Source organism: Antechinus flavipes, chromosome 1 (assembly GCF_016432865.1).
Source record: "Antechinus flavipes isolate AdamAnt ecotype Samford, QLD, Australia chromosome 1, AdamAnt_v2, whole genome shotgun sequence".
In the NCBI taxonomy this organism is placed as follows: Eukaryota; Metazoa; Chordata; class Mammalia; order Dasyuromorphia; family Dasyuridae; genus Antechinus; species Antechinus flavipes.
Genome location: NC_067398.1, coordinates 369,844,225 through 369,863,442, shown reverse-complemented (window position 1 = coordinate 369,863,442; position 19,218 = coordinate 369,844,225). Strand labels below are relative to the sequence as shown.

The 19,218-nt window shown below is 32.4% G+C and overlaps 1 protein-coding gene across 1 annotated transcript in view; it reads left to right on the top strand.

The window, feature by feature from the left end:
* Positions 1–19,218, top strand: part of PIK3C3 (phosphatidylinositol 3-kinase catalytic subunit type 3) — a 183,507-nt gene that overhangs the window by 63,495 nt on the left and 100,794 nt on the right. Inside the window, exons 14-18 of the mRNA XM_051969692.1 lie at positions 3,606–3,711; positions 4,742–4,858; positions 6,903–7,034; positions 16,696–16,824; positions 17,971–18,040. Of these exons, the coding sequence (XP_051825652.1) occupies positions 3,606–3,711; positions 4,742–4,858; positions 6,903–7,034; positions 16,696–16,824; positions 17,971–18,040 (554 nt within the window). The remainder of the gene's footprint in view (positions 1–3,605; positions 3,712–4,741; positions 4,859–6,902; positions 7,035–16,695; positions 16,825–17,970; positions 18,041–19,218) is intronic.

Here is a 19,218-nt window from a genome sequence, read left to right as displayed (position 1 = left end):
TGTGGGCAAGATGGAGAGATGAAGATTGAATAATAATATTAAGTGAGGTCACAATTGATTGGATGACCATATCCAAAAAAAAAAGTGATTAGTGAATAGATATCATTTTGGGAAAAGACTCTTAACAGTGTTCTCCAGGCATTTGACCCTTGTTTTGTTTTATTCATAATTTTTTTTTTTTATTATAGCTTTGCTTTTATATAGCTTTTTATTTACAAGATATATACATGGGTAGTTTTTCAGCATTTACAGTTGCTTTTGTTCCAACTTCTCCCCTTCTTCCCCCCACCCCTTCCCCCAGAAGGCAGGTTGACCAATACTAAAGTATAAGTTAAATACAATATATGTATGCATGTCCATACAGTTATTTTGCTGTACAAAAAGAATCGGACTTTGAAATAGTATACAATTAGCCTGTGAAGGAAATAAAAAATGCAGGTGGATAAAAAATAGAGGGATTGGGAATTCTATGTAGTGGTTCATATTCATCTGTCAGAGTTCTTTCACTGGGTGTAGCTGGTTCAATTCATTATTGCTCTATTGGAACTGATTTGGTTCATCTCATTGTTGAAATGGGCCACATCCATCAGAATTGATCATCATATAGTATTGTTGTTGAAGTATATAATGATCTCCTGGTCCTGCTCATTTCACTCAGCATCAGTTCATGTAAGTCTCTCCAGGCCTTTCTGAAATCATCTTGTTGGTCATTTCTTACCGAACAATAATATTCCATAATATTCATATACCACAATTTATTCAGCCATTTTCCAGTTGATGGGCATCCACTCAGTTTTCAGTTTCTGGCCACTACAAAGAGGGCTGCCATAAACATTCTTGCACATACAGGTCCCTTTCCCTTCTTTAAAATCTCTTGGGGATATAAGCCCAGTAGTAACACTGCTGGATCAACGGGTATGCACAGTTTGATAACTTTTTGAGCATAGTTGCAAATTGTTCTCCAGAATGGTTGGAAGTATTCACAATTCCACCAACAATGTATCAGTGTCCCAGTTTTCCCACATACCCTCCAACATTCCACATTATCTTTCCCTGTCATTCTAGCCAATCTGACAGGGAATTGTCTTAATTTGCATTTCTTTTCATCTGGCTAGAAATAGTTTAAATTTCTTTGTCTGAGAATTGTCTGTTCATCTTCTTTGGCCATTTATCAATTGGAGAATGGCTTGATTTCTTATGAATTAGAGTCAATTCTCTATATATTTTGGAAATGAGGCCTTTATCAGAACCTTTGACTGTAAAAATGTTTTCCCAGTTTATTGTTTCCCTTCTAATGTTGTCTGCATTAGTTTTATTTGTACAAAAACTTTTCAACTTGATATAATCAAAATTTTCTTTATAATATGGTTTTTAATTTATAAAACATATGCATGGGTAATTTTTCAACGTTGACCCTTGCTAAACTTTCTGTTCCAACTTTTCCCCTCCTTTCCCTTACCCCCTCCCATAGGTGGCAAGGAGTCTAATACATGTTAAAGTATATATTAAATAGAATACATGTATACATATTTATACAGTTATATTGCTGCACATTAAAAATCAGATCTATAAAGGTGGTAACAAAACCTGAGAAGGAAAACAAAAATGCAAGCAAACAATAAGAAAGAGTGGAAATACTATGTTGTGGTCTACACTCCTTTCCCATAGTCCTCTCTCTGGGTGTACTATTCTCTTCCTTACTGAACAATAGGAACTTATTTGGATCATCTCATTGTTGAAGAGAGTCACGTTTGTCAGAATTGATCATCATATAGTCTTGTTGTTGCTGCATTTAATGATCTCATGCTTCTGCTCATTTCACTTAGCATCACTTCATGAAGGTCTTTCCCAAGCCTTTCTGATCCTGCTAGTCATTTCTTACAGAACGATAATATTCCATAACATTCATATACCACAGTTTATTCAGCCATTCTCCAGCTGATGGGTCTTCACTCAGATTCCAGTTTCTTGCCACTGCAAAAAGAGCTGCCACAAACATTTTAGCACATGTGGGTCCCTTTCCCTCCTTTAAGGTCTCTTTGGGATATAGGCCCAGTAGAAACACTGCTGGATCAATGGCTATGCACAGTTTGATAACTTTTTGAACATAGTTCCAAATTGCTCTCCAGAATGGTTGGATCCATTCATAATTCCACCAACGACGCATCAGTGTCCCATTTTTCCCACATCCCCTCCAACATTTGTCATTATCTTTTCCTGTCATCTTAGCCAATCTGAGAGGTGTGTAGTGGTATCAGAGTTGTTTTAATTTGCATTATTCATAATTTTTAATTATTGGCTAGGGTGCTAAGCTATCAGATTTGACTATCACACCAGTTGGAAGCAAAGATGTTTGGTTTCAAAATTAGAATCCCAAAAGACTTTGACATGTAAGCATCTCGATCGAATTTTAAAAGTTGAAATTTAATAGAAATACACAGCCATATACTTGAATGTAAAAATTTAATTGTGTAAATATAGAAGAGAGGAAATGCTAAATATCATTGTGAAAAAGAAATAGGAGTGGTACTAGTCTGCAGATTCAATACGACACTAACATCGAATGGTAGATGGCTTAAATGTTTTAGACAACATTATGAAAGTTCATAGTGACAGTATAGTCTATTGTGGTTAGACCACATCTGGTATATTTGATTTGGTTCTGGTAAAAAGACTGAAAACTGTACTATATGAAAATCACCTGAATGAACTGGGCATGTTTAGCTTGTAGAAGAGACTATATAGAAAACATGATGACAACTTTTATGAATTGAAAACTTTTATGTAGGTGAGGAATTTGGTCTTTTAGATTTCAAAGAGTAAAACTGAGAATAGTATCTGGATATCGTAGAATGGGAAATTTTGGCTGAATATAAGGAAAAATTTTCCATATATTATCCAAAACATCCAGAAAAAAACTTTGCTATGTAAAATGGAAAATGCAATCCTTCTCTTGGTACTTGCTGAACTGTTAATGAATTTCAAATGGTATAATAAGTTCGAAGATATTTCATAAAGCATGACATATACAACATAGATATCCCTATCCTTAGAGTACTTTTTAGCAAAAGTGGCAGATTACCAGATTAATTTTTCATCAATAAAAATGTTTTCTTAAGATTTTTTTTTTTTTTGCTTATTTAAATCTGATTTCATTGGGGTGTGTGTGTGTGTGTGTGTGTGTGTGTGTGTGTGTGTGTGTTTGTGCACGCCACTATTAGAAAAGGAAAACTCTTGGTGATACTATTGAACACCTATTCAGCAACTCTTAAAAAAATTATTTGCGGCACTAACAGGTTTAATAACTTGTCATGGCTCCCATTGCCAGAATGTGTAAGGAATAGGACTTGAAATCAGATCTTCCTGATTTGGAAATTTGGTTTTCTCTGTTATGCAGTGTTGCATTTCATAGTTACATTGTGAATTTCAATTATTGTGTGTTTGGGGAAAAAAAGACAGGTATAAAATTATGATGTTAATGCCAGTAAGAGAAGCTGACATTATTAGTTCTAAAGTTTGCCAAGGACCTTTTATTTATGCAACATGAGGTAAATCAGCTTCATTTTTATTTCAACCAATAAAAAGCTCTTACCTACTTTTTAAAGGTATGTTATAGTAGAATGTGAAGATCAAGATACCCAGCAGAGAGATCCAAAGACACATGAAATGTACCTGAATGTAATGAGAAGATTCAGCCAGGCATTACTGAAGGTAATAATAAGACTTTACTTAAATATAAGAAAACAAGAAAATATGCTTTCCCATATGCTTTCTATGAGATTTAATTTTCTGATTTATTTATAGTTCATTTGTAAATAGAGTCCTTTCCCTTGCAGCACTTTTCAAAAATAATTGATTTTCTTTTCTACTTGACATTGATTCTTGAAATCATGTCACTAGTTTGCCAGTAGAGGGCGTACAAGTAATAAGAAAGAATTGTTTTTTTCTGCTTAACTCTATTGCTTTATCTAGCAATATCTAGCAAAAATTCTCATTTTAAATACATTCAATTCTAATTTAACTCTCAAGATAATTAAAATTGTACATTTGTATTATGGCGTGACACTTCCTGGTTGTAAAGGATCTGGTTGATTGTTAAATTCTCCTCTTGATTAATTCACTTCACACTCTTCTGTCATTGTCACTTATTTAAATTAAAAGCTTAGCTTCAATACCTGTTCAGCCATCATGCCTTTGTTTTTAGTTTCGGTGGAAGTTATTTCTCCATCTTCCATATCCCAAAGAATTCCATTTATTGTACAAATATACAAGCTGTCTCAGCAGTCTTAGACTTTTAGAATACTATATCTATCTACCATTATGTTAGCCCTTGAAGGAAGATAGCTTTTTTTTTGTCTAAAAATTTGCATTTCTTTGAGTGCAACCAGTTTCTGGTATATTGTAGGCACTTTAATACGTTTTTTGAATAAATGTTAACTGTATCTTATTACATGAATTATGCTATTTGAAGTGTATTGTTGACAAACTAATCTTCAATGAAGATTACTAAGTTTTCAACTTAGATGTGATGGATAAGACTTCTTACTGCTCATTATCTTTGTTTTTTTTTTGCTCATTATCTTTGAATCCAGGTAATTAATCTTTTTCAATTCAGCTTTATCTTGGAGTTTATGGTTATCAAGAAGAATAAATAAAGATGACCCAAGTTTCTAAAGAAAACCTCTATCAATACTGTATAGAAAAGAGATTTTTTTTTCTTTTTTTTTTTTAATTCCCTCAGGGTGATAAGTCTGTAAGAGTTATGCGTTCTTTGCTGGCTGCACAACAGACATTTGTAGATCGACTGGTTTGTTTAATGAAAGCTGTGCAAAGGGAAAGTGGAAATCGTAAGAAAAAGGTAAACCCTTTGTTTTTTCTGTTTCTAATTTGGGACTCTTTGTGGCAAAAAAGTTAGTTTTATCTATTAACTACTTAGGTTTGTTGATGTTGTGAAATTAAAATATCATACTTTAGGATGATAAAATTTTAGAACCAGACATGATCTTAGTATACCCAATATCAAAGCACCTCATTTCATAGATAAGGGAATTGAGGCTTAGGCAAGTCAAGTGACTTATTGGGATCACACAAGTTAATAACAAAATTGAGACTAAAAAACTTGTCTTTTTACTCATGATCCAATTTCAGTATTACATTGTTTCTACTCAATTGAGTTTTTTTTTTACTTTGACTTCATTGTGATGATGTCACTTTTCTGTGTCTCTAAAAATAATTATTCTCAAACTTATTCATTATGTGACTTTGCATGTTACCTAGCAGTCAAAAGAAATGAGTATTATTTCTTAGCTTTTGAAGACTGCTACCAGTTCTTATTAATTTAACTTTTTTTTCATAAATAATATGAGTTTAACCTTCCTCTTATCTAAACTCGAATTGAGGAGAGAATAGAAGCGATATGGGAGCAAGGAGAAAATGAACAGTAAGGTAAAAAGGAGGGATAGCTAAGGGACCAGGTATCCCATAAATCAAATGGTAATGATATATTCACAGAGAATGCATAGAAACAACATGATGACATTCTCACTTGTATGGTGTCTAAGACATAATTTGAAGTGAATTCCAAAAGGGAAACTTTGGAGAATAATTTTTCATATCCTTTGAAACAGAAATTTAACTCTTTAACTTTGTGTAAGTGTGATCATGATTATATCTTTAAGTATAACAATATAAAGTATAGCAATATAAATCACACCTGAATTTTATAAAACCTATTTCTCAGCTACTATGCTTTTAAGGCTTTGATCTCTTAAGAGAGTTAAACCACATGAGTAGCCCTGAAGTTAGTCAAATGTATCTCATATACCTTTTTTTCTTCCCTTCATCTTTCTGTCCCTTCATCCTTCCTTACCTTCTTCCTTTCCCTCTCTTCCCTCCCTCCTCTGTTTCTGTCCACATAGGGAATTATAACCTTCCCTGTGGGTGCTCTGTCCAAAGAACTATAAACTTTGGCTCACAAGATATCTTGAGGTTTATTGGCTGGATTTCTTTTAATGACCCAAATCACTGTGACTCTCAATGATTGGCTAATAGTAGGTCCAAGCCAAGCCTCAGTGGATCATTGTTTGGACTAGGATGGCTCAAAGTAATTACAGGTTTTTTGTTTTTTTTCTGTTTTATTCAGAAACCCTTAGAAATTCCTTTTCTAGATTTTTTTTTTTTTTTTTTTTTTTGGCTAGGTAAAATAGGCTGTACTGCCTCATTTCTTACCTAAACTTAATCACTCATCGAGCATTAGCCCGATCAGATTGAGAGCTGGCAAAGACCTTAACTTAAAAAGACCAAGGTTTCCCACTTCATCCAGAGCCAGCACTAGTCTTTCTGAATTATGTCTTGCAACTTTGGAGGAGAGAGTGTGGTTGTTTACTTTGCACAGCCCTTCCTCACTTAATTCCATTTCACTTGCATGTCATGGCATCACCTTCTTGATGTCATTGGTCTTTAAAATGAAGGACAATGAACATCATATATACCTTGTATGTGACATATTTGCTTATATACATATTCATTCTGTTTGTTTTTTGTTGTTTTTATATATTGTCATTGAATTGTTACTGTCATGTCTAATTCTTTGTGACCCCCATTTGGGGTTTTCTTGGCAAAGATAAGGAACAGTTTGCCATTTCCTTCTCCAGTTGATTTTGCAGGTGAGAAAACTGAGGTAAACAGTGTTAAGTGATATGTTCTGGATTACACAACTAATAAGTGTCTGAAGCCAGGTTTAAGGTTGTATTCATTTCATCACCTAGATGTCCTGTTTTTATATTTTTACACAAAATAGAATGCCCCTTAACTAATAGTGAAGAGTCAGTAATACTTAATAGTTTCAACATTTAAGCTATTCCTTTTAATTTTAATCAAGCTTTTATTGGTTTGTTCCCTAGAATGAAAGGCTGCAGGCCTTGCTGGGAGACAACGAAAAGATGAATTTATCAGATGTGGAACTCATCCCATTGCCTTTAGAACCACAGGTGAAAATTAAAGGAATAATCCCAGAAACAGCTACACTATTTAAGGTAATGATAGATGCATAGGCTTTAATTTGTGTGAGACTAATTTGATTCTCCAAAATTTTGGGAAAATTATTACAGTATAGGGACTACAGTTTAATAATTTAATCATTAGTAATGATTAATGATTAAATTATTAATGATTTGATATAATTTAACAAGATATAGTTAAAAACAAAGAAGGGAAACTTTAATTATTCATGCATTTTAGTCTTTATATCTTTTTGTCATGTCTCTGCATTAATATTTGTAGTATATTGAAATATCTTTTTATGTCCTTGTTTACTTATTTAAAAATTTTAAATGCCCAGAGCAAATTAATAATCTAAGCCATACTTGCCCCTGTAACACAGGACATTAAAAATTACTTTAAATTTGCAAAAACTTGTGCATTATACATTCAGGTACATCTTTAAATGGGTGAGTATGACTCGCAGTTGGGCATTTTAATATCATCCCATCTCCATATATGCTTAGTGAAGTCTGGATCATGCCTAATATTTCAGAGTCGCAGTTCCCTTTAGTCTTTAATGTTCCCAGCTCTTTGGTTGCCTTGGAAATTGATGTGGTATTGGAAATGGAAAGCTGACTTTGCAAACATGATGGCATCAGAGTAGTGCATATCACTACACCATCATATGATGGTTCCCAGAATGTATGATTCAAAGGGGCAGGATTGAATTAGTCTAGTTTAAGGATTTAGTGGGTAATTAGACTCTCAAGAATCTAGAAAAGAACATAGTAAAGTACAAAAGATTGACAAAGAAACCAAGAGTGATTTAAACAACTTTAAAGTAATCTATAGAAGATAAACTTATTTTCTTTTGTTGAAACACATTCAAAGTACAGATATTTCATAGAAGCATAGGATTTGAGAGTTCAAAGAAACCTCAGCAGCCACAAAGCAGGAATTCTCATCCAATACACTCTAGTCAGGCATAGTTTTCTGCCATCTGCTTAAACATTTCAAGAAGAGGGCACTTCCTACTTCTTAAGGGATGTTATTATTATTTTTTTTTTTTCATTTTTCTATAACTCGATTGTTAGGAAATTTGCCTTGTCTAACATGAAATGTGAATTTGTCTCTTTTCAACTTTTTTGCATTGTTTCTTATTTTGCATTCTGGGTCTAAAAAGGACATTTCTTATCTATCTTCTATATGACAGCCTCTCATGTATGTAAAGACAGTTATCATGGCTCTTCTGAATGGTTTTTTGCCAAGCTGAATATACCCAGCTTTGTTTTTTGTTTTTTTAAACTATTCCTCATGTAGCTCTGGGCTTTTCTTTTCCAGTCAGGTTCCAGCTGATCAGTGTCATTTTTAAAATGTCATGCACAGAAATAAATATAGTACTCAAGATGGAGTCTGTTGAGGACAGCCTGTAATGGGATTATTACCTCCTTTTTGGGGGGAGCTGTGCCTTCCTTAATAAAGAACAAGATCTCATTAGCTTCTTTGGCTACCATATCATACCACTGATTGTTGAGCTTGTAGTCCACTAACACCCTCAGATATTTTTTGGAATTGCTAACTGTTTTGTACTTGTAACATTGATTTTTTCTTTTTTTTGTACCTGAGTATAAGACCTTTTTCCTTATTGAATTTCATTTTATTAGATTCAACTGAGTCTCTAGCTAGTCAAGATCTTTTGGATCCTGAATCTGTTACGTTACTTTGCTTTTCATTTTATGCATATTTGATAAACACATCATCTATTCCTTTATTCAGATAATTAAAAAATGTTAAATAACACTGAACCACCCACAAGTCCATGGGTTATGGTACTGCTAGACTTCCTGCCCTGTATATATTCCAGGGATCCTCAGACTACAGCCCACGGGCCAGATGTGACAGCTGAGGATGTTTATCCCTCTCACTCAAGGCTATGAAGTTTCTTTATTTAAAGGCCCACAAAACAAAGTTTTTGTTTTTATTATAGTCCGGCCCTCCAACAGTCTGAGGGACAATGAACTGGCCCCCCCATTTAAAAAGTTTGAGGATCCCTGCATTAAACCATTAACTTTGTGTCCTTTGTGTCCTATAATCCCACCATTTCTGAATCCTGAATTCTGGTTATCATTATTTAGTTCATATCTCTCCACTTATTTCTATAGCAATAGTATGAAAATTGAGTGCAATATATAAAAATAGAATTTGTTGAGGCTATTGTGTATACAATATAGCTATAGTAATAGTTGACATTCATAGTTTTTTTTAATTTATAAAATGCTTTTTATATGTCTTCTTATTTAATTCTCACAACAATTCTACTATAATGTAGGTGCTTTAATAGTATTTTATAGGTGAGAAAGATCTAGATAGTTCACTGGATAAAATGTTCTATCTGGAATCAGGAAGACCTAAATTTAGGTTCTGATCTCAGATGCTTACCTGCCCTGTGACTTTGTTAATGATACATGAACAAATGTGGAGGTCTAGCTAAGTAAAGTGTTACCTAGAAGAAGTTCCAAGATGAGGCCAAAAGTTTGAGATGGGGCTTAATTGTAAGAGTAAAAGCTTTTTCTTTTCCCTCTAGATTTTGAGGTTACAGCTTTATTTATAGAAAAGAAAATAACTATTGATGAGATCTATTTAGAACATTATTCATTCTAGTAATAATTTTAATCAATATCTTTGTAGACAGAAGACAACTTCAGTTTTGCAACAAAGGAAGTAAACACATTTAAAGGCAAATTGATAAAGTTTATGGAGTTGAGTAGTAAAAGAAGACTATTTATTCTTAATACAAAACCCCTGGAAAAATTTAGCTAAAGAACTAGAGATGTTTAATTTGTTTTAAGTCATTATAAATGCTTCAGTGACATTTTGTCAGAAATTTGACAGGCTCATAGACTAATACAGCAAATCTATGTCACTTTCCTTCAGATTTTTCACATGTGACATCATATTTCCACTTAGAGAAATGTATTTTTATTTTTATTATATTGTATTTTATATATTTCTTTATATGTTATGTATCATATATATTGCAATATGTAATACTTATATAATATTTGTATATGTTATATATATATCATATATATAACCTTCTGGTTATACTTTATTACTGGAAGTTTCCAAAGTCTAAAAGATTCTGAAGAGTTGATCATTTTCAAATCTCTGTAGAACAGTGGCTTCTTTGTTGCTATTTCAGCACATAGTGCCTATATTCCAAATGTCTAATAGATTGGAATATGCTGCCGATCCTACCAACTCTTAAATACTTCAGATATATATATTTTAATATATATATATTTCAGATATTTCAATAAAAATATTTCAAAAGTGTATGTAAATCAAAAAAAGTTTAGCGATTTCTTTATTATCAATGATCTGATTTTTAGGTTGCACATTTCTATAAAGAACTTTTCTTAAGAAACATAAAACAGTGCCTTTAAGATTTGGCACAAACAACTTGTGACACATGAAAAATCTATAAATTGGCTGAGAGGTAGAATCCAAGTATTTCTTGAAATCCATGAAAAGGAACTAAAAAATAAAGTATTGTCTAGCATTTTGTATGACTACATCTTGAAGACTGTTTTTATTAAAGTGATGAAGATTTTTGAAAAGAGAAATATTTCTAATTGCAGTACTTGGAACTCCCTCCTTCTTGCTTTTTATTCTGATTTTCTTTGTGGTTCTTTGACCTACCTGTAGTTTTATGTTAATCCTTATATACAATATGATAGGTGTCAATCCTGATTTTCTTTATTTTTGTCTAGACTTTTATTGAATGTTTAAATTAAATGCTGTGTAAATCATATTCATTCCGGTGGGAAATCAGAAATGCGATAACCTTACAAGATTCTGGTCCTTGTCCTTTTCTTATAAAATATTGAAACTTAGACCAGACTTAATTGGGACCTCTAATAAGGCCTTGCCATCAGATTCTAGTTGTTTTGCCAGTATATCTACCTGATGTTAACTACCTGGATAAATCTATACTGACCTTCAATTCAGTATTTTTAATTTATTTTTTGTCTCTTTGTATTAGTGGCTAATAGTAATATTCCTGGGTCAAATGGAAATGTAGGAAGTTGTTAAAGAAAACTAAGGAAGTATAGCACTTCATAGATTGAACAAATGACTTCAATTAACTGTTCTGTTTTGTAACAATTTTTCATTATTATATATGTTATATAATATATTTATTGTATATAATATATTATTATAGATGTTTTTAAGAGTTTTATAAATTTCTTTCTGGTAGAACCATCCATTCTAGAATATTTAAACACTTTGCAAATTTTCATTAATAAATGTTATTTTATTGTAACAAAAGATTTGGCAATTGTCAATGCTGTAAAATTACCCATGCATATAACTTGTAAATAAAAAGCTATATTATATTTTTTAAAATATTATTTTAAATGGAAGGAAAAGCCATAGAATATTTAGAAACCATGATAAGAAAGGGAGTTATGGTATGGGGAATGAGGTTTCTTAATTTTTATTTTTCCCAATTACATGTAAAAGTTTTTTTTTTTTTTTAATTATACATGTTGTAATGGGCTGAAGCTTGAGTTGATACACTGAGTTCCCAAGCACGTGAGGCTAAATAGTAATTGGACCATTCTCTATTAATATATGCTTGGAGAAAGAATGGCCCCCGCCCACTCTTTGTGCAAGTTTTGATGTGTTGTATAGGAAATGACGGAGAGATGATTTTGGTGGGGGCGGGGAGAGAGGCAGAGAGACTGCTGGCCAGGTTTGTGTTGCAGCCACTCACATTCCTATCACCATCCCCTTTCACATTCCTATCACCATCCCCCTTCACTTCCACAGAGAATAAAGATCAAGGATTTTCCCTTAACCTGAATTCCTGAATTTTAAAGTAAGCGGTCATCACAACATTTACATTCCTTTTATTTATTTATTAACATATTTCCTTATGGATCATATTGGGAAAAAAAATCAGAACAAAAGGGGAAACCATGAGGGAGAATAAAAGAAGAAAAAGAAAAAAAAAAGTAAACATAGTATGTATTGATTTACATTCAGTATCCATAGTTTTCTTTCTGGACGGGGATGGTGTTTCCCTCCAAAGCTTATTGGGATTGCCTTGAAATGCTGAGAGAAAACAAGTCTATCAGAGTTGATCATTTTATAGTCTTACTGTTGCTGTGTACATTTTCCTGATTCTGCTTGTTTAGCTTAGCATCAGTTCATGTAGATCTTTCCAGGCCTTTCTAAAATTAGCCTGTTCATAATTTTTCATAGAAAATAATATTCTATTACTTTCATGTGCCATAATTTATTCAGCCATTCATCAATTGATAGGCATCTACTCATTTTCCAATTCTTTGCCACCCCAAAAAGAGCTACTACAAACATTTTTGTACATGTTAATCCTTTTCCCTTTTTTCTGATTTCTTTGGAATACAGACCTAGTAGTGACATTGCTGGATTAAAAGTTTTTGAATAGATTTAGAGCCCGTAGGACATAACTCCAAATTGTTCTCCAGAATGGTTGGATCATTTCACAACTTCACCAACAATGCATTAGTGTCCCAGTTTTCCCATATTCCCTCCAACATTTATCATTATCTTTTCTTGTCATCTTAGCCAATCTGAGAAGTAAGAGGTGATACCTCAAAGTTATTTTAATTTGCATTTCTCTAATCAATAATTATTTAGAGCATTTTTTTCATATGAATATAGGTGTCTCTAATTTCTTCACCTGAAAATTGTTTGTTCATATCCTTTGACCAATTTGATTAATTGGGCAATGACCTGTATTTTTAAAAATTTGACTCAGTTCTTTATATACTTTAGAAATGAGGCCTTTATCAGAAATATTGGCTATAATTTTTTTTCCTCCGGCTTTTTGCTCCCCTTCTAATCTTGACTGTCTTGGTTTTAATGTGTAAAACCTTAATTTAATGTAATTTGAGGAATGAATTTTTAAAGGCATGTTTTATTTGATGCTTTTAAATTTATTTGATGTTTTTAAAATATCAATTTAATTTCCTACTAATTCCTTTATCCTCAATAGAGCCTTTCTAACAAAAAATACAGTTAAGTAAATGAAACTGATAAATTATCCATGGCTTAAAGCCTTTGTCTAAATATTCAACACTTTTTTCCCCAGAAAGGAGGGAAATATATTTCATTATTACCATCCTAGAATCAGGACTGGTTATTATATTGATCTCAGTTCCAAAATTTATACTGTTGCTTTTCTTTAATTTATTTTGATTTGGTTTTATAGTGTTCTCTTGGTTTGGCTTACTACACTTTGATTCACTTCAGTCAATCTAATTAATAAGCATTTATTATGCACCTACTATTTGGGGAGCACTGTATTAAATGCTTGCGCAACAAAGGCAAAAGTGAAATATTTCTTGTTTATATTTCAATACTCCTATACATAAACATGCACTTAAAACAATACAGAATATTTGCAAAATAATTTTAGGGGGGAGTATCCTAACAGTTTGGGAGATTATAGAATTATAGATTTAAATCTGGAAAAGGAGTCTAGCTCCCGTACTTTTTGGCTGAGAAGAGGTTTCATGAAAAATTATGTGATCATGATTGGTGTTTGAGTTTAGTCTTGAACTTAAAAAAAGTTTCTAAGAGAAAAAAGTAAGATTTCGTTCTAGGCAGGAGTAGAGGTAGTAAGGGGGTGGACATTCAATAGAAAGACATAGAGCTAGGAAACATAGCATCATGTATTGAAACAGTATAGAAACCAGTAGATGGGTATCTTAAGTCATGGATTATGTGAAGGTGAAAGACATGTGAAGACATGTAAGATCAGACAAGATTGTGTTGAGATTTAAATGACAATATTTTATTTGATTATAGAGATAATGGGGAGCCATTGGGTTTATTGAGAGATGGGAGAGAGGGAATGGCATAGAGTTAACATGATCAGACTTGAGTTCTAGGAATATAAATTTGATAGCTGTGTATGGTAGTATTTAATTGGGAAGATTTTCAAGGATAAGGGACCATTAGGAGACCATTGTAGTAGTTTAAGCAAAAAGTGCTAAAAACCTTAAAATACCATGCTATTTATATATGTGGAGAAAAGGGAATTTATGGGAGAAATGCATTGGAGATATATAGAAATGCCAAGATTTAGCAACTTATAGGATATGTGGAATAAGTATAAATGACACTATGAATGACTAGAAGAATGGTGGTTCCTTAACTGGATTAGGGAAGTCTGGAAGAGGAATAGTTTGGGGGGAAAGATAAGTTCTCTTTTGTGCCTTCTGAATCTGAGATCCTTATGGGTCATCTAATTGAAAGAGCAATGGGCAGTTCATGATTTAATGACTAGAGCTCAGTAGGTAGATTGGACACATAGACTTGTAATCATCTGTGTAGAGATGATAATTAAACCTATAGGATTTGAAGAAATAACCACTTAAGAGTATAGAACAGAGATTGGCAAACTAGATAGGAATGTATAAAAAAATGTTTAAAAAAAAAAATTTCCCAGCTCATAGGCCTAGTTCAGTGGCCAGATTTGGCTCTCAGGTCATAATTTACCAAACTCAAGACCCAAGGCTGAGCTTTGATAGACACCTGGGTTTAATGTGTTACATACTTGATGGTAAGCAAATTAAAGGAGTATTCAGACCAATAAGAAAACTAAGAGAGTAACCATTAGAGACCAATGTCCAGATAAAGAAGTAAGTCAACAATATCCAATAGTTGAGAGAGGTCAAGAAGAATTTTTTTTTTTTTTAAGGCTATTAAATTTGGTAGTGAAGAGATATTTGAAAACTTTGGAAAGAACATTTTCAATCTTCTCAAGTTTTTCAGAATTCCTTTTGTTTGTCATATCTCTTGATACAATAATAATAAATATTTACATTAAGTTTATATACCACAGTTTTTTGATCCCTTTCCTCATTAGAGGGTATCAACTTTGTTTCCAATTGTTTTGCATACCACAAAAGGTATTAGTATAAATGTTTCAAACATTCCTGTTTGACTTTATTGATTTGGGGAGGTACCAAGATAACAAGTATCATCAACTTTCTCTTTCTCTTGTCTGTCTCTGTCTGTCTGTCTGTCTCATCTTATCTCTATCTCCTCTCCTTTCTCCCTCTTTCTTCTTTCCTCTCATTTTTGCCTCTTCTTCCTCGCTTCCTCCACCCTGTTCCTCTCTCTTTATTTCTTCCTTACTTCTTTTCCTCCTTCCTCTCTCTCTCCTCTTTCTTCTCTCTTCTTTCCTTCCATCACATCCCTCAGATATGAATATGGCTACTAACCCTCAGATTAAAAGTATAGGTTGTCCCTCTTTATACAGTGAGATCCTTTTATCATTTCCTTAGTATTAGATTGATCTTTGTTAGGTATTGCTTCAAAATTATGGATACTTTCTTTCAAATCACTTGCAATATTTTATCTATTTCTTTAGTCTATATCATTTGCAACTTCTCAAAGAAGAAAATTGTGTGATATACGGTTAAAGTATATGAAGGGACAATTTTCAAATGGTGAAATTAAAGCCACTTATAGTTATATGAAAAAATGCTCTAAATAATTATTGATTAGAGAAATGCAAATTAAAACAACTCTGAAGTACCATTTCACACCTCTCAGATTGGTTAAGATGACAGGAAAATGATAATGATAAATGTTGGGAAGGATGTGGGAAAACTGGGACACTAATATAATTGTGAAATGATCCAGTCATTTTGGAGAGCAATCGGGTACTGTGCCCAAGGCACTGTGCATGTGTCTCAGCAGGCCATTACTTGGTCTGTATCCCAAGGAAATCTTAAAAGGTGGGAAAAGAACCTACATGTGCAAAGATGTTTGTAGCAGTTCTTTTTGTGGTAGGAAAGAATTGGAAAAGGAGTGGATGCCCATCAATTAGGGAATGGCTGAATAAGCTGTTTTACATGAAAATAATGGAATATTATTGTTCTATAAAAAATAATGAACAAGCTGATTATAGAAAATCCTGGAAAGATTTATATGAACTGATACTGAGCAGAACCAAGAATACATTGTACACAATAACAGCAAGAATATGCAATGATCAATTATGAAAGGCTTAGTTCTTCTCAGTGGTTCAGTGATCCAAAGGAATCCCAATAACCTTGGACAGAAAATGTCATCTGCATCCAGAAACTGATCTAAGGAGACTGAATGTAAATCAACACATGCTATATTCACTTCTTTTTTTCTGTTTTTTAATCTCCACCATGATTTTTCCTTTTTGCTCTGATTTTTCTCTCCCAACATGATTCATAAAGCAATGTGTATTAAAAGTGAAAAAAACTGCTATAGTAAAAAAAGAAGAAAAAGAAAAAAGAAAATTGTGAGTCTGGCATTATTTGTTTTTTTAAAAAATCCTACCTGATCTGGTATCTTTCTGGGATTCAGGAATTTAATTTAATTTAATCAGGAATGAATTTAATTCATTATATACTTGAAATTCCTTTCTTTAGAAAAAGGAAACAGTTTGCCTTTGTGGATTGTCACGAACTTCTATAAGTCTACTCTTATTTCTCAAAAACAGTGTTCATCAATGCAGTTTGCCAGTGTTTAAACACCATTTATCAATCTCTACGGGTTTTTTTTTTTTTTAGTATTTTTCAGTCATTTTTTTACATTTCATTTTCCCACTGTTTCTTTGTTTTTATTAGTCATTAATTTAGAGCCAATTTTGAAAAAAAAATTTTCTTTTTTCAGAGTGCTCTTATGCCTGCCCAGTTGTTCTTTAAAACAGAAGATGGAGGTAAATATCCTGTTATATTTAAGCATGGAGATGATCTACGCCAAGACCAACTTATTCTCCAAATCATTTCACTCATGGATAAGGTAATTGTAATCATTTTGGAAGATGGAGAGTCATTTAAAAAAAAAAAACTAAACTAAGATTTGGAACACAGGTTAACTTTGCAAATAGTTATTTGTTATATTAAGGTGAGATATTATCAGCTCAGCCATCTTCACTTAGATGTTGACTAGGAACATTTTTTATTATTTTTGTCAGAAGGAGCCCTACATATTCAAAATAAAATAGAATTTCATATTTTTAGTAGAAGAACTGGTTTTTTTTTGGTTTTTGGTTTTTGGTTTTTTTTTGGCTGAGGCAATTGGGGTTAAGTGACTTTCTCAGGATCACACAGCCAGGAAGTTTTAATGTCTGAGGCCAGATTTGAACTCAGGTTACCCTGACTTCAGTGTTGGTGCTCTATCTACTATACCATCTGGCTGCCCCTCCTTTTGCTTTCTTAACATAGATTTCCCAGATTTCATGTTCAGTTTTATCTTTTTTGCTTTTTTTGCATGGTCCATGCCTGGATTTTCCCTTTCCTCTTTCTCCTGCTTCAGTTACATGAAGCTCCTTTTCTACTCCTTATTCCTTTTTTTTTTTTTTTTAAATTAAAGCTTCTTATTTTCAAAACATAGACATAAATAATTTTTAATATTCACCCTTTCAAAACCTTGTGTTCCAAATTTTTCCCCTCCTTTTCCCATTCCCTCCCCTAGATGGGAAGTAATCTACTTTCCACAACTATCATGCTGCACAAGAAAAATCAGATCAAATAAGGAAAAAATGAGAAAGAAAAAATGCAACCAAACAAAAAAAAGAAGTGAAAATACTATGTTTCTCCATATTATTCCTAACATTACTATGTTCCTTAAGAAAAATACTTAGCTTGTTTTTCTCTTTCCTTTGTTATCTAATTTAAATTGAGCCTTTCATAACTTCTCATGGATTCTTATGGCTTAATGGAAAATTATTCTAAAATTAAATGATAAAAAAGCGATTGATTTAAGTTGAAGTCAGAACATTTAACAGTTTTCTGTGGAAGATTAATTTCATTTTGATAATTGTAATGGTTGATAATTGCCTAAAGATGGCACATACATGAAAGTTCTCTATTGCTCATCAAATAAATATATTTCATAAAATAACTCCTTTGGACTTGACTAATATATTTGTCATTTACCTTGCAGTTATTACGGAAAGAGAATTTAGATTTGAAGTTGACACCTTATAAGGTATTAGCTACTAGTACAAAACATGGTAAGTTTACTTCATATTTTCATATGTGGGCTTAATTGAATATTTGATGAGTATATTTTCTTTTTATAAAATTGGAAAATTTTAAATATTGTTATATTGTAGGTGATCATCTTACAAATGATTGAGGTCTAGATTTCTCTATATTCACTAGAAATAAATTCCACGCAGCAAACATTTATTAAGCACCTATCATTAAATACTATGTTATAGTGGAAGAGTAAAAATGAAACATTTCTTTCCTTTAAAGAACTTTCTAATTGGGAACTACTACACAAATAAGTAAAGTCAAAATAATTTGAGGAGGAAGAGAGCAAGTACTAATTGGAGAATTAGGAGTGCTTCCTATTGGAGATGACATTATATTTTAACCTAGAAGGAATCTGAAGATCCTGAAAAAATGTAATTAAGCAAGGAGTATAATACAAGAATTTGAGAAGCATGTTCTGTATAGGCATGGAAGTGATGAGTTCAGGAAATAGGCCAGTTTGCTTGGAATGTTGTATATATGAATAAGAACACAAATAAGATTAATATTGAAAGATAGATGATGGTTAGATGCACAGGTTTTAAATGACAGTCTTTAAAGACACAGGAAACACATATGTATATAGTTATAGGAGACTTCTGACAATTTTTCTTTTCTCTTATCACTTAGAAACATTCAGGTGTTTTTATACCAAAAAGTAGTAGCTAGTTTTTATATTGCCACATGGATGGGATTATCTGTATTTTATTTGTATAGAACTTCATCATTGTTAATTAAATAGCAAGGATTGTTTTAGAGAAGCAAAGCAAAGAGCAATATGTTATTCCTCATTATGGATGGAATGAAATTTCTAAGATGGAGATATTAATTATAAATAGGAAAATAGGTAGGTTTTTCTCTCTTTGCTTCTACAAAAGGAAGGGTAACCAGGAATGTCAAGGGTTTGAGAAGAGAAGGTTTGATGTAGTTATTATAGGAAATTTAATAGAGAATTAATCAGGAAATATTGAAAGTTTATTCTAAACATTTGGGAAATGTTAGATAATTTGGTACAGTTACCTGACTTTCTCCAGTGGTACAGTGGCACAGAATAGCAACAGAAAAAATAAATGATAGAGCTAACCTTTATTCGGAGTTTAGCAAGGGGGAGGGACTAAGTGTCAATAGGACAAAAAATTGAAAGGATTTCAAA